We start from the raw sequence: 14,649 nt of genomic DNA, 5'->3' as shown, positions 1-14,649 counted from the left end.
CGTGAAAGAGCCTAACTTTAAAAACAAATAGCAACTACAAAAAGCACCTGGATGGCGGGGGTGGGGTACAGCTGACTTCTTCACTGAACAGAACTACATTTTTATCTGGGGATATCTTATTTTTATTCAGGTAGTCAAAATGTAAATTTTAAATGAAATGGTGTTGTTAGGAAATGTTGGGTCTTTTGTTGCTGTTATTTTACAGTTGGCAAAACTAAATACCTATTGTCTTGTTAGTTCCTAAAATTATTTGGATATCTGGGCTGATTCACAGATAAGATGTGACTGATGTCTTCTAACCTTCTCTGTTCACTGAATAAATATCCTGAGGGGTTACTATGTACTGAGAGATGAGGCACAGATGAGAGAAAGGCCATGGCGTTCCCTTTCTTGCACACAGTGAAAAAGAGGCATGTTTTGTCAATTGTCTCTAGCAAGTAATGCTAGGTCTTCGGGGACCAGGTCTGAGGGAAAGCCTACTTTTCCAGGGACGGGCTTCCCGGCTTCATATTCAAAGAAACTGGGCTTCCTTTAAAAATGTTTGGGCACGTGCCAGCTAAGGAGGGGTGAGGGAGATGTAAGCAAGGGAATCGTATTACTTGAGGGGAATTTAAGTAATTTATTAATGGCTGAAGAATAATTATTTTGTAGGAGTCAAGACATGGTGCAGAACAACAGTGAAAGCAGCTCTGAGCGCTTCCAGCTAAGCAGGTGAGCTGCGCTTTGTTGCTGTGCTGGAGATGGGACCTAGGGTCTCAGACATGCTGTACAAGAGATTCTACACCACCCCTGTCCTGATGTTTGTTTTTATAGTCAAGAGTCTCTCATGACACTGAAAAGCTTCTGTATGGCAAATGACACCATCACTCTGGAAAAGTGACAGCTTACAGAGTAGGAAGAGATCTTTACACTTCTGGTAGAGGATGTGGTAGTTTGAATGAGAATGGCCCCCATAGGCTCAGTATTTGCATGCTTAGTTCCCCCAGCTGGTGAACTGTTGGAGAAGATTAGAAACTGTGGCCTTGTTGGAGTAGGTATGGCTTTGTCAGAGAAAGTGTGTCACTGGAGGTGGGCTTCCAGGTTTCAAAAGCCCACACATGGCCCAGTGTCTCTTTCTTTTTGCCTGCTGCCTATGATCAGGATGTAGCTCTCAGCAACTTCTCCCCATAATCTTGCTTGTCTGCATACTGTCACACTCCCTGACATGATGATAATGGACTAACTCTATAAGCAAGCCTCCAATTAAATGCTTTCTCTTACAAGAGGTAGCTTGGTCATGGTGTCTCTGAGACAGAGGGTTAATATCTAATACATATAAAAAAACTAAAAACAAAACCTGAATACAAGAAAACAAATAACAATTAAAAATAGTGCACAAGGCCGGGCAGTGGTGGCGGAAACACTTGAAAATAAATGTCCGGCATCTTCAGTCATTAGGGAAACGCAAATTAAAATTACTTTGAAATTTCACCTTATACCAATCAGAATTACTAATATCAATAAAATAAATGGCAGCTCATGACAGTCCGCAAGGTTGTGGGGAAAGGAGAACACGTATCCATTGCTGTAGGAGCACACACTGATACAGACACTGTGTGAATTGGTGTGGCAGTTCCTCAGAAAGCTGAGAGTTGACTTGTCACAAGATGCAGCTATACCACTCTGGAGCATTTAACCATGGACCCCACATCTTACTACAAAGACCCTTACCCTACTGACCAAGCCAGCTCAGCCAGTCAACTGGGTCTCAAGGGCGGGAGGGAGGGCTGAAAATCAGACAAAAATTAGGCAGCACTATAACACAACTCCAGCTAGTGCTAAGGCTGAAGTAGATTTATTTTTCTCCAGCCTGCTTTTATACCATTCTAAGTACATGCAAAGAATAAGGTCAGTTTTAGGTCAAGGAACAAACAAGGCAATAAACAAAAACAATCATTGAAAAAAGGTCATTTGAAAAACCATATGGAAAACTACTACTGTAGAAGCTTCCTAAATATATGCACATATGAAAGGAATCTAAACGTTGTGACCAAATAATAATGGAGAAATACACCCAGTAGACATCTTACACCACCAAATAAAACCTCCAGTGCTAGGAATGGGGTCCATCTTGTTTAGTCACTGGCAAAGGAGGTCCCATGAACCCACACCCACACCCAAATAAAACCTTCAGGCTATTGCCAAGGCTACTGGTTGCTCTCCACAACTTGATGGTAAGACCCTACCGCTGAGAGAAGTCATGCTGGTGCCTGACTAGCAGCTTTCCCTGTCCTGACTAGCATCGCCTATGCAGGAAGGCACTCTTCACGCTTCTGGAGGGAAAGGCAATCATCAATATCACCCAGCTCCACACTGCGAGCTACCCCGGTGACCTGCCTGCAAGCTACACTGATGTACTAGTGACACAGATAGCATGGGAGTAACCAACCACTTTTTGATTTGATTTAATGTCCACTCTGTGAGAGAAAACCCATACCTGACACTGCCAACATGGCCAAGAGCCTGAGATTAGACGGGCTTAGGGGCAAACTGAAACTGCTAAAGGAACACAGCAATCAAATGACCCATATCTGTAGGTCAGTGCCCCACTCAGCCTACATCAGAGAAGCTCCTTCTTAAAGTAACTGGGGATTAACAAAGAGATTCACATTGGACAAGGTGTGGAGAATGAGGGACTGTGGAGTACTCAGTCCTAGATGTCTCCATCCACTCAAGGGTAAGGGAATTGTGTGCAAGAGGAAGCAAAGCGCTAAGAGCCAGAGATGATGGCTGACTAAAGGGAAACAGCATCTTCCAGACGCAGCAGGATTGGTGCACATCTGACAAATCACAGATTTGTATGTTGCAGCACGGACAGGGCCTGCACAGGTTCAAGCCTGATAAGAGTCCTAACACTGAGAGGGAAAGGCAGACACGGGGTCCTACTAACCAAGAAGCTATCTGCAAATGATACCCACTGGTAAGGAGAGGATCAGTTTTCTCCAGTGGATTCTGAGTGTGTCAACTCCACTCCAGGGTATTCCCCGTGCCCAAGACTGGTTAGCCAACACAAAACTAATGCAATGGTATTTTTGTGGATTTTGTTTGTTGGTTTCATTTTGCTTTGTTTTGGCAATGGTCTTTTGCTTGTTTGTTTTGATTTTCATTCTTGTGGGGGTTTTTTTGTTGTTGGTTTTTGTTTTTAAACAGAAGAAAACAGAACATGAAGCTGGACGGGTAGGGAGGCTAGAGGATCTGGGAGGGATTCAGAGAGGGAAAAACATGGTCAACGGCGTGTGGCGCTGGGAGGGATTCAGAGAGGGAAAAACATGGTCAAAGGCGTGTGGCGCACGCCTTTAATACCAGCACTTGGGAGGCAGAGGCGGATTTCTGAGTTCGAGGCCAGCCTGGTCTACAGAGTGAGTTCCAGGACAGCCAGGGCTACACAGAGAAACCCTGTCTTGAAAAACCAAACAAACAAAAATAAAAACAACTCAAACAAACAAACAAAATATGTAGCATCAATTTTTTTCAATAAAATAATAAAGTCAGATTCTCACTATATAGGCCTTGGAACTCACTATGTAGACCAGGCTAGCCTCTAACTTATAGATCCAATTGCTTCTGCCTCCTGAGTGCTGGTATTAAGGGTGATACGGGGTCTCATGTAGCTCTGTTGGCCTCAAACTCCCCATCTATGTGTTACCTTGAACTTATGATCCTCTGAACTTCCTGTGTGTTACAATTACAGGCATGTGCTGTGGCTCTGCCTCCTCCTCCTTCTCCTCCTCCTCTTCTTTTCTTCTTTTCTCAAATAGCGGCTCTCTCTGTAGCCCTGGTTGTCCTGGAACTCTGTAGACCAGACTGGCCTGAAACTGACCCGCCTGTCTCTGCTTCCCGAGTGCTGGGATACTACTGTACAGGCGTGCATTTCTAAGTCCAGTTCACGTGGTGCTATAGGCTTTGTGTGTGTCAGACGAGCACCTAGGAACTGAGTTACATCCCTAGTGCTTTCTTTCTGTCTTCTAAATTATAGTAAGAAAAATAAGATCGATTTTCAGATTATGATGGGGGAGGAAGGGAGTTTGGTGAGCTATGCTGAAGGCCTTCCTAACTGTAGACAAACGCTCTCTATCACTAGGTCTTCAGAGAAAGGCCTCACTGTGTGGCCCAGGCTGTCCTTAAAGAGTCTTGTCTTTCTGAATGCTAGGAGTACAGGGGAGTGCCATCACCCCTGGCTCCACAAGTTCCTTTCAGCTAAACAGCTTTTGCTGTTCTTGTGTTTAGCCTCAGACAGCTGGGTACATGTTATCTTTATAATAAGACATTTCTGTCATTTCCCAAATACAGGGTAACATGACCGTAGCCCTCCTCTTAAATCAGAGACAATTTTGTTAAAGAAAGTTTTCAATTTGTTTCTGAATTAATTTTTGTATCTGAAGAAAAAAAAAAGGATTTAAAAACTTCTTGGAAGCCTGGTAAAGAGGGAGTTGGTTCTGGTTTGGTCACCATTTTTGTTTTTGGCCTTTGCTAGAGAGGAGGCTAGAGTTCTGCCCTTGACATACCTGGTGACATGTCACCAGGCTGTGCTCTCCTGAACTGGATGTGGCGGAGCATGTCAACACCCAGAAGGCACAGGCTTGAGGAACGTGAATTTGAGGTCAGCCTGAATGACACAGGAGGACTCTTGTTTTGAAAAATACAAACATAAAAACGGGGTAGCCATTTTTATGGTGGGGGTTTGGGGCTGTGGAGGGGTGGGGGTAGAGGTAGAGAAATGGCTCAGTGGTTAAGAGTAGCAACTTCTCTTCTGGAGGACCCAGGTTCAATATCCCATGTGATAGCTCACAACTGTCTGTAACTCCAGTTCCAGGGGTTCTGGGACTTTCACACAGACATACATGCAGGCAAAATATATAAAATAAAAATAAACATATCATTTTTAAAAGTGGGGAAGGGGTGGTTTGCATTAAGAAAACTGGTGGACAGTTAGGTACAACAATTGACAGCGACTGTGCCTTTTTGGGGTGCTAGAGATGGAATCCGGGGCCTCAGGCATGCTGAGGCGTTACCAGTATGCCATTCTAGTCCCCACTCCACTAAAAAAACCAAACACTCCGTCTATCCCAGAGAAAACAAAGCTAAACAAACAAAAACCCAGGGCTGTGGAGATAGTTCAGCTGGTAAAGGCACCTGCAGAGACCTGTCAGGCAGTGAGGATGCAGGGCACACCGGATGGCAGCGCTGCGGGCCAGTGTGCGCGGGATGGCAGCCTCTCCCTGAGCCTTATACCCACAAGGTGGAAGAAGAGGACCAACTCTTGAGAATAGGTCTCTGACCTCCACACAGAGGCCTGTGAGGCACAGGACCACACACATAGTCAGTCATACGAAATGAATAAAAATATGATTACAAACGTGTAAGAGTTACATATATACATTCTCTCCTCTCCCCTGCCCAGTTTGTCTTGCTAGGTAGTTCAGGCTAGTCTGGAACTCACCATATACTCCAGGCTCTCCTCCAGCTTGCTATCCTCCTGCCTCCAGAGCTCTGGGATCGCAGGCATGTTAGTACACATGGCTAAGTCTCTCTTTTCATGTACGTTCACAACACACCCATACCCAAGAGTAGTCGGCACGTGAACGGCGTGTCCGAAGTCATGCTTATTGAATTATACTAATGTTATGAAATAGATCACATGATTATTCCCACGTTACACACGAGGGAACTGATGGCTAAAGCGGTCAGAAGGTTAAGTACTGTTCGAGTCACACCACTCGAACATGGATTTGCTATCTCTGATTCAGAGCCCATGGTCTAGGGAAAAAACGTACTCTCAAAATTAGAATCTGAGAGAGTTCCCACCCTCAGGGCAACGGAAACCACAAGAAACCTGACGTGAGTTGAGCATTTCTGACAATCTGCAGGTTCCCATGCCCAGCGGTCTCTTAGCCAGCCCGCGGCCCGCTGCGCGACCTCCCGACACACGAGGGCGCTGTCGCAGCACGGCGGGAAAACGAGCCGCTGGCTAGTGTCGCGAGATTCTTCAAGCCGGAAGGGCGAAAGAGCAAGGGTCACGTAGACGGCGGTCCCCGCCCGGTTCGCGTTAAGTTCTCGCGCGAGTTGTACTTCCGCCCTTTTGGCCCTCCGGTCGGTACCATGGCGGTCGGCAAGAACAAGCGCCTGACGAAAGGTGGCAAGAAGGGAGCTAAGAAGAAAGTGTGAGTGGCGGATCGCGCGGCTTCCCGGGCCGTTGGGCCCCGCAGGAGTTGGTGGGCGGGTTCTGGGGTGCGGCGTGGGGCGGATGGTGACGATGCGGGGTGGATTGCGCGGCTGGGCTGTGCGGCTGGCGGGCGCGTCCCGGACGGCCGCCTGTCCCCCGCCGGGGCCGGGTGTCGCGCGCCGCGTGTGATCCCCGCCCTGCGTCTCCAGCAGTCGCTCGCGCGCGGGTCGCGACCTGTGGGCTCCGGGGTTGCTGGGAGTCCGCGGCACTTTTTAAACACCCCTCCACGTCAGCCACTCCGGTTGTCCAGGTCGGGACCCCGTGGGACCTGGAGACCCGCGGCCCTTGCTCAGCCGCCGTCCGTGCTGGTGGGGACCGGCCACTGTCACAGGTCCTTGGGGTTCCAGGGCAGTGTTGCCTGTGGGATGGAGGAGTGGGGAAGGCACGGTCTCTAACTTACTGGTCTGTGCACTGGCAGACGAGCCGGCCTCGCAGACGGTCACCCCACGGTGAGGGCGTCATGTTGTACTAAATGCAAGCTCGTGCCTGGGAAAGTGTAAACAGGAGTATGAAGGATAAGAGTTTAAAGTTGTCGGCAGTGTTACACGATTTACAGAGAAACTTGACGTTATTTTTCTCCCATCCAGGGTCGATCCATTTTCTAAGAAAGACTGGTACGATGTGAAAGCTCCAGCCATGTTCAATATTAGGAACATTGGGAAGACACTAGTCACGAGGACTCAAGGAACCAGTGAGTACCGTGGGCCTCTTTTGCTTTGTTCCTAAGCTGCTGCCTGTGCATTGTAACCGGCGCCTTAATCAACTCTGATGGGGCGCTGGATTGAAGTGTCAGCCCAGTGGTTTGCAAGCCTGGCATTGGGAGTGCTTGGTCTTAGTACAGACTTGGCAACGATGAAGTGTTTATACGGCCGTCCAAGAGAGTGTTTGGGTGTTATCCAGTAAGCCACTGGTGTGGAGGTGGGTCTGGTTAACAGGATCTGTGGTTCTTTTGTAGAAATTGCCTCTGATGGCCTCAAGGGTCGAGTGTTTGAAGTGAGCCTTGCCGATCTACAGAATGATGAAGTTGCGTTTAGAAAATTCAAACTAATCACCGAGGACGTTCAGGGCAAAAACTGTCTCACTAATTTCCATGGCATGGATCTTACCCGGGACAAAATGTGCTCCATGGTCAAGAAGTGGCAGGTGAGGCCAGAAGCCACGAGTGTGGGTGCAGTGGTGTGGGTGTGTTGGTTGGTAGGCAGGATCAAAACATGGAATGGAGAGGTGTGTTTCATTTCAAACTCGGAATGGTTTTCTTGTGCTAGCCTTGGAGTTGGGTCATATTGTACATCAGTGAGCATCACTTAATTCTTGTGTGCTGGAGGTAGACTCCACTTTCCGCATGCTGGGCCATCAGTTCTAACGTTGAGCTGCACCCTTTGACTTGGTATTGCTTGTTATGGTCACATATTATTATGACACAGCTTTGCCAGTTTGGGGACTGTTCTAGGGTCACCATCGTTAGAGGTAATAGTGACCTCTGGCTGACAGTGGAATGTGGCTGAGTCATTGATTCGGTCCCCCTTTGTTTTGTCCTTGAAAGTAACGAGCTTTGATAGCAGCTTAATTTCTTCGATATCAGCTCCTGGGGTTGTGAAGATGAAATGACATGTAGGGAAATGGGCTTAGCACCGTGACCAGCAAAGAAGGCAGGAACCTATGCTTCAGGGGAAAGCTGTTCAGATGTGTCCTGGTATTGACATTGTACGTGGGAATGAGTGATGACAAGATGTTTCGGTCCCAAATGAAGCCTGCTGATTACCGTTACATTTATTGCTGACATTCCCTTATATACTTTATGTAATTTTGGAAATAATAGGCTATTTAATACATATTGATGTGTACTCCTTTGCAATGAAGTGTATGTCAGGATTTTGTTTCTAGACAGTTCTGACTATACTATTTGGGCTAGTCCCATACTCAATAATGATCCACCTGCCTGTGCCTCTTGAGTGATAGGATTAAAGGCATGTACTCATGGCAAATATTGGGTATATTTGAAAACTGAGTTTGTAAAATTGAAAGAAATCAGATCATTTTGCCACTAAAAATGGCCCTCTTGTTTAGATGGTAGTATGGTCTAGTTAGATTGTATTTAGAGCTTAGCTTTGGAACTATGTATTTAAGTTCTTTGTATAACTTTAGTTAGGAATAAAAAGGCATTTAAAATACACTTTTATAGCAGAACTTTTCCACTGCCTTCTTTCAAGAAAGGATCTTCAGGGCTGCAGAGATGGCTCAGGGGTTAAGAGCACTGACTGCTTTTTCAGAGGTCCTGAATTCAATTCCCAGCAACCACATGGTGGCTCATCTGTAATGGGATCTCATGCCCTGTTCTGGTATATCTAAAAACAGCTACAGTGTACTCAAATAAAATAACTATTTTAAAATAAGAGGGTCTTTAACCTGCTATGATCTGGTACTTGCAGTGTACGCCAAGCAACTTACAATCTGCCTTTTATACTGTATAAGGATTGCAGACGTGTCATGTATGGCTTATTTTGTGTTTGGTTTTTTTTTTTGGTTTCTTGGGACAGGGTCTCACTGTGTATCCTTGACTGGCATGGAACTTCTATGTAGACCAGGTTGGGCTCAAATTCCTAAAAGATCCAACATTTTCTGTGTCCTGCTTGGAGTACTGAAACTAAAGCCACCACACAACATACAGTTTCATTCTGTCTATACCGTCTTAGAATTTAACTTTCAAAGCTCTTATGTTTGGGGGAATGTTGACATAAAAGTCCAGTTGATTGGTTTAAAGAGAGGGTAACAATGATTTTGGGGTATTGTTTTAATTTTACTTTAAGGACGTTCCATAAACGGTATATTTGTCACATGGCCTTAACATCCCAAGCTTTTATATTAGCACCTAAAATGATTTAAGCTGTTTAAAAACATAAAAGGAGGGAGAAATCTTTAGAGTTCAAGGCTAACCCGGGATATTATGCTGTGAGAGCCTGTCTCAGAAAACAGCAAACCCCAAACCATTAGGAGCTGACAGTATCCTTTTCTCACTAGACCATGATTGAAGCTCATGTTGATGTCAAGACGACCGACGGGTATTTGCTCCGACTTTTCTGTGTTGGCTTCACTAAGAAACGCAACAACCAGATAAGAAAGACCTCCTATGCGCAGCACCAGCAAGTCCGCCAGATCCGGAAGAAGATGATGGAGATCATGACCCGAGAGGTGCAGACCAATGACTTGAAGGAAGTAGTTAATAAACTGTAAGTCCGTTTCTTCTCCTTTAAAGCATTCTGAATGCCTGTGAAATCATCCTTCTGTCAATGGAAGACGAGGTGGAGTTGGACCTCAGCTTAAGCACTTTTTTTGTAAGTTAACTTACAGTGGATAGTGAAACATAGACTTGACACAATGAATAACAACTTTACCTAACAACGTATGGGAATATGTGATGAGAAAATGTTTCGGTCCCATTTGATGTCCACTGATAACTGTTACATTTTTCTGATGTTCCCATGCAGAATACAGAATAAGAGTGTAATACGGGGTCGGTGCCTCTGCCTCCTGCGTGAGGTACGCATCATCCTGGAGCTCCGCCATTAAACTACCTCATGTTTTTACATCAAAAAAAAGTGTAATATGAAAAAGCATAAGAGACTTAAATGCTAATTTTGTTGCTAGGCGTTACAATTTTAAAGAAAATTGCTTCTTGTGTGAGAAAGACTTTGGTGGGTTTTTTGTTTGCTGTTTTTTTAAAAAAAGTTTATTCTTGCAGGATTCCAGACAGCATTGGGAAAGACATAGAAAAGGCTTGCCAGTCCATTTATCCTCTTCATGACGTCTTTGTTAGGAAAGTGAAAATGCTGAAGAAACCCAAGTTTGAATGTAAGTGAGAAATCCTGTTTCATGAGATAGTTGTTTGTGGACCCATGTACGTGATTTAGAAATGATTGGTTGGGCCGGGCGTGGTGGCGCATGCCTTTAATCCCAGCGCTCGGGAGGCAGAGGCAGGCGGATTTCTGAGTTCAAGGCCAACCTGGTCTACAAAGTGAATTCCTGGACAGCCAGGGCTACACAGAGAAACCCTGTCTCAGCCCCCCCCCCCCCCAAAAAAAAAAAAAGAAATGACTGGTTGGTTTGTGTGTATGAGTGATTTGCCTGCATGTGTGTATACATTCCTGGAGACTTTGGTGTTGAGGGACTGGAGTTGCAGATGGTTACGAGCCACCTGTGGGTGCTGGGAACTAAACACAGTTCCTCTGCAATAACAAGTGCCTCTTGACCACTGAGCCAGCCTCTACATGAAGGTTTTCAGGGCAAAATAATGGTCTGTTCTCCTTCTGTCTGTAGTATGGAAGACCGTTTTTTAAGTTCTGATATGTGTTTATAACAGGATATTTCTTTTCCTTTCAGTGGGCAAGCTCATGGAGCTGCACGGGGAAGGCGGCAGTTCTGGCAAAGCAACTGGAGATGAGACAGGTGCTAAGGTTGAGCGAGCTGATGGATATGAACCACCAGTCCAAGAATCGGTGTAAAATCCAGATTTTTAATAGTGACAAATAAAAAGTCCTATTTGTGATCGTTTGCTTCTGGGCATTGATTTAAAACATGAAAGCTTGGTGAAACAGGTATTGATTTTAATAGGTTTTATCCACTAAGTTAGAAGCCAGGTTAGTAATGAGACAGGGTGTGGCTCTATTTGGCCTCCAGCAGATTTGGATATACTGGTTTACAGGCGTGTGCCACAACACCCTGCAAATAGAAACCGGCATACTCAAAGTTCTCTTTCTCCTTTTTTAAAATAAACTGCTCATTAGTAAGTCCTAGGGAGACTATTCTCATAAAGGATGGGCCATGGTAACAATAATGTGGGGGAAACCTCACCTGCAGTGCTATCCACACTGTTGGGCTTTTGGTCTTCATTGGCTCCAGTGCTTTAAGTACTTAGTGACCACTATTACTTGGTTGATGACTGCAGTTTCTTGGTTATCTGAAGCTTGTTCTCTGGTAGTCACTTCAGGAAGTTCTCATTATAGTTCAGCATTAATATTTACATGTACTTTATCCAGAAATTTTAAGAAATATTTTTATGTATATGTGTGTGCTTCAATGAGATTTGCCTGCAGAGATCAGAAGAGGTGTATCCTCTGGAACTGAAGTTCAGACAACTGAGCTACTGTGAAGAGTGGTTCCACAAAACAGCCATGTAGCCCAGGCTGGCCTCTTAATGAAACCTCTAGGAATTCCTGAGATTAAAGTTAAGTGCCACCATCTGTTAAACATTTGAATGAAACTACTGTTAGTTACAGGAGTAGAGGGCAGGTCCAAGCGGTTCTAGAACTTCACGTCTAAAGTTTTTACTGCATGATTTTTATAACTGAAACCAGTACTACTTTAGGTATGGTGATGAAAGAAGTGGCTTATTTGAGTTCATATTTGACCAACTGGACCCTATTGCTTTGGTTCTATGGTGGATGCATCATGGCAAGAGTGGCAGAGGAGCCCCATTTTCCCATTTTTACATTGTGACTGCATTAAAGACCGTAAGACAAAGACCCATTTTATCTACCTAAAGGCTCTGTAACGTGGACCTGAGATCAGTGCTGCAGGTTGGCCTCAGCTGTGCTGGTGAGGCGGCTTGCTGCTGGTAACTAATGAAATGGCTGAATGGATCTGGTTCTACCCTCTGTTGGTTAGATTAACAGTAGCCTTTTAGGATAACATCAAAAGTCAAGATTGCCCAAGTATGTCAAACAGAAGTGGCTTAGGCAAACTTCTACAAACCCTGTGTGTCTACATCTTCTATGTACAGTATGCCAAAAATAAAACCTTGTGGCTGCTCTTTGCATGTGCCATGTTATATTTATATCTTGTATAATCCTGAAGGATGAGGTAGTGTCTCCCTTAGGAAAAGTAGGCTAGGTACCAGAGGGAAATCTTAAAATGTTCTTGTCTGTACCATGCCATTGGTTTAGAGGTAAAGTCCTTGGGTTTTGATCCAGTAGCCTCATGTCTTGTTAGTATTAGTGAAATGACAGTAACCCACTTGTGTAAACACTAAGCACCAATTACAGGTACTTTACTTTGATTCAAAAGCAAATCTGACTTCAAGAGTAAATATTTGTGAACTAGAGATAGCTCAGTGGTTGATTTACTGACTGCTCTTCCAGAGAACCTGGGATTAATTGCTAGCACCCACTTGGTAGTTCACAATTCACTAACTGGTTCAGCAGGTCCAAAGTCCATGGGGAACAGGCATGCATGTGGTACACAAATAACATGGAGGCAAAATAATTCACACACTTTAAAAATATTTCAGCATGTATTTCTTGGTTAGCTTTCTGTTATGATGATAAAGTTTGCTTAGCCTTTACCTGAGTGACAAAAGTATAACATCAAATTATGGGTGGCAGAAGATGTTGCTTACTATGACAGCCAGGATGCAAAAATAAGGCACCAGGGTCCCAATATGTATGTACCAGGTTTCTGCCTCCCAGAGTGGCATTGAAAGTATGCACCCGTGTTTTAAGAAGTAAACAAATTCCAAGAATCAGGAAGTCCCTGAAACTTAAAAAGTTCACAAGGCCTCTTGCTCCCTGAGGTTGTATAAACAGTAAGGATTACTGGAAGGAGACTCAGGCATAAATGAGACTCCAGCTTGTTACATTGCCCGAGAATTCTGTGGAAATGCCAAGATTATAGCTTTTGTTGGGATAGGCTTTTCAATGATGCACCTGCCTAGAATTCATGCCTACTCCTTAACCCACAGTCTTGTAACCCCAATAAACTTAACTGGTTAAGCAAAAATTAAAGGAAAAAAGGATGCACCAGGCCCTGACTTATTTTTGAGAGATCCTGGAATTTGATGTGTAGACTTGACCAGCCTTGAACTCTGATCTGTCTCTGCCTCCCAAGTGGTGTGTGTGTGTCACCATACCTAATTATTTTCTAAATAAGTTTCAATACATTTATATTGCTTAGGTCGGTTTCCAGTACTGGGCCTCTCAGGTTCAAGTGCATACCACTGCTTTGATTTGATCTTATTCCTAGATAATTGTCTAGAAGAGACGAGACATCATGTTCACACAACAAAAACTGGTTTGGACCAGAATGGGCCCGTTAAGTGCCTATGTTTGAATTCTTGGTCTCCAGTTAGCAGGACTGTTTTGGAATTGTCGGGTACAGCCTTTGTGGAGGTGTGCCACTGGGCTTTGAGGTTTCAAAAAAAAGTTGAGGCAAGGCCGGGTGTATCTCTGCATGTTTGTAGATCAGGATGTAAAACTGTTCAGCCACTGCCATTGTCTGTTTCCTTGCCATGATGACCATGGACTCACTCTAAAACCATGAGCCCCCATTAAATGCTTGCTCCCGTTTATAAGTTGTCTTGGTCATGGAGTCCCTTCACAGCAACAGAACAGTAAATCGAAGTTGGTACCAATTTATTCCTTGTACTAAAAGCCTAATAGATTGGGTAAACAAATTGTGGTATCTGTATGCTTAAATGGTAGTAAAAGAATCGATTCAGCATGGATAATTAAGCAAAAGAAGGCAGAAAGAAAATACTATATGCTTTTATGAATTTAGTAGTTAACTGAGTGGTGGAAACCAGAATATTGGTTGTGGTGGGAGAGCTGAAAGGGGCATAGTGACTGACTGGAAGTGTGAAGGGACTTTGAAGACAAATATTTCATATATTGACTATGGTATCAATTCATATTTACTTGCTAGCCATGTGTTTTATGTAAATTATGACTCTTAGCTTAAAAATGGGTACAACCAGTAAGGTCATCGATACCAGTTTCTTGGCTTTCCTGGTATTCATGACTGGGGCCTGGGTACCACTTCTAGGAGTCATGGGATCCGATCATGCTTTCCAGCATTTCAGAGGTCAGGATCAGCATCATCAGTGGTCTGACAACAGTGATTCTTATATGCAGGGCTCGGCTCTGCACTGTGCTGGAGAAGGTGGTCCTGAATCTCCTCTCCGAGGTACACTGTTTCCATAAATTTCCTTACCTGGTTCTCAAAATCCCCTAGAACATGACCTACCCCATCCTGTAAGAGCAGCCAATAACAAGTCAGAACACTTGAGATTCACATTTGTAGAGGATCAACACTTTTTGTTTGACTTAAATTTTTGAGACATGATCTCACTACATAGCTCTGGGTTTCCAGGAAGTTACTAGAAACAAAAACTCACTTTGTAGACCAGGCTGACCTTAAACTCAGAGATCGATCTGCCTCTGCCTCCCAAGTGCTGGGATAAAGAAGTGTGCCACCCAGCTTCCCAGTTTTTTTTTCTTGAGATAGGGTCTAGTTATGTAGCTCAGGCTGGCCTGGAACTCACTATATTGATCTGGCTAACCTCAGACTCCTGGCCTGTCATTTGGTCTCTGTCTCCTGAGTACTGGGATTTCAGTCTT

At 44.5% G+C, this 14,649-nt stretch overlaps 1 protein-coding gene and 2 non-coding genes across 3 annotated transcripts; all 3 read left to right on the top strand.

Annotated features, from left to right (window-relative positions):
- The first annotated feature begins 6,045 nt into the window (after window positions 1-6,045).
- On the top strand, window positions 6,046-10,810 carry Rps3a (ribosomal protein S3A). Its single transcript, XM_021195364.1, has 6 exons — window positions 6,046-6,200; window positions 6,850-6,953; window positions 7,218-7,405; window positions 9,281-9,489; window positions 10,002-10,111; window positions 10,640-10,810. The coding sequence occupies exons 1-6, from the start codon at window positions 6,139-6,141 to the stop codon at window positions 10,759-10,761; spliced, it is 795 nt and encodes a 264-aa protein (XP_021051023.1). The 5' UTR covers window positions 6,046-6,138; the 3' UTR covers window positions 10,762-10,810.
- On the top strand, window positions 7,976-8,046 carry LOC115063882. The gene has a single exon (XR_003843750.1). It is a non-coding gene; the product is annotated as a small nucleolar RNA SNORD73 (small nucleolar RNA).
- On the top strand, window positions 9,670-9,738 carry LOC115063883. Its single transcript, XR_003843751.1, has one exon. It is a non-coding gene; the product is annotated as a small nucleolar RNA SNORD73 (small nucleolar RNA).
- Window positions 10,811-14,649: the final 3,839 nt, after the last annotated feature.

This window comes from Mus pahari, chromosome 4, assembly GCF_900095145.1.
Source record: "Mus pahari chromosome 4, PAHARI_EIJ_v1.1, whole genome shotgun sequence".
Taxonomy (NCBI): domain Eukaryota; kingdom Metazoa; phylum Chordata; class Mammalia; order Rodentia; family Muridae; genus Mus; species Mus pahari.
The sequence above is the reverse complement of the archived record's forward strand: the minus strand, read 5'-3'. Positions and strand labels throughout refer to the sequence as shown.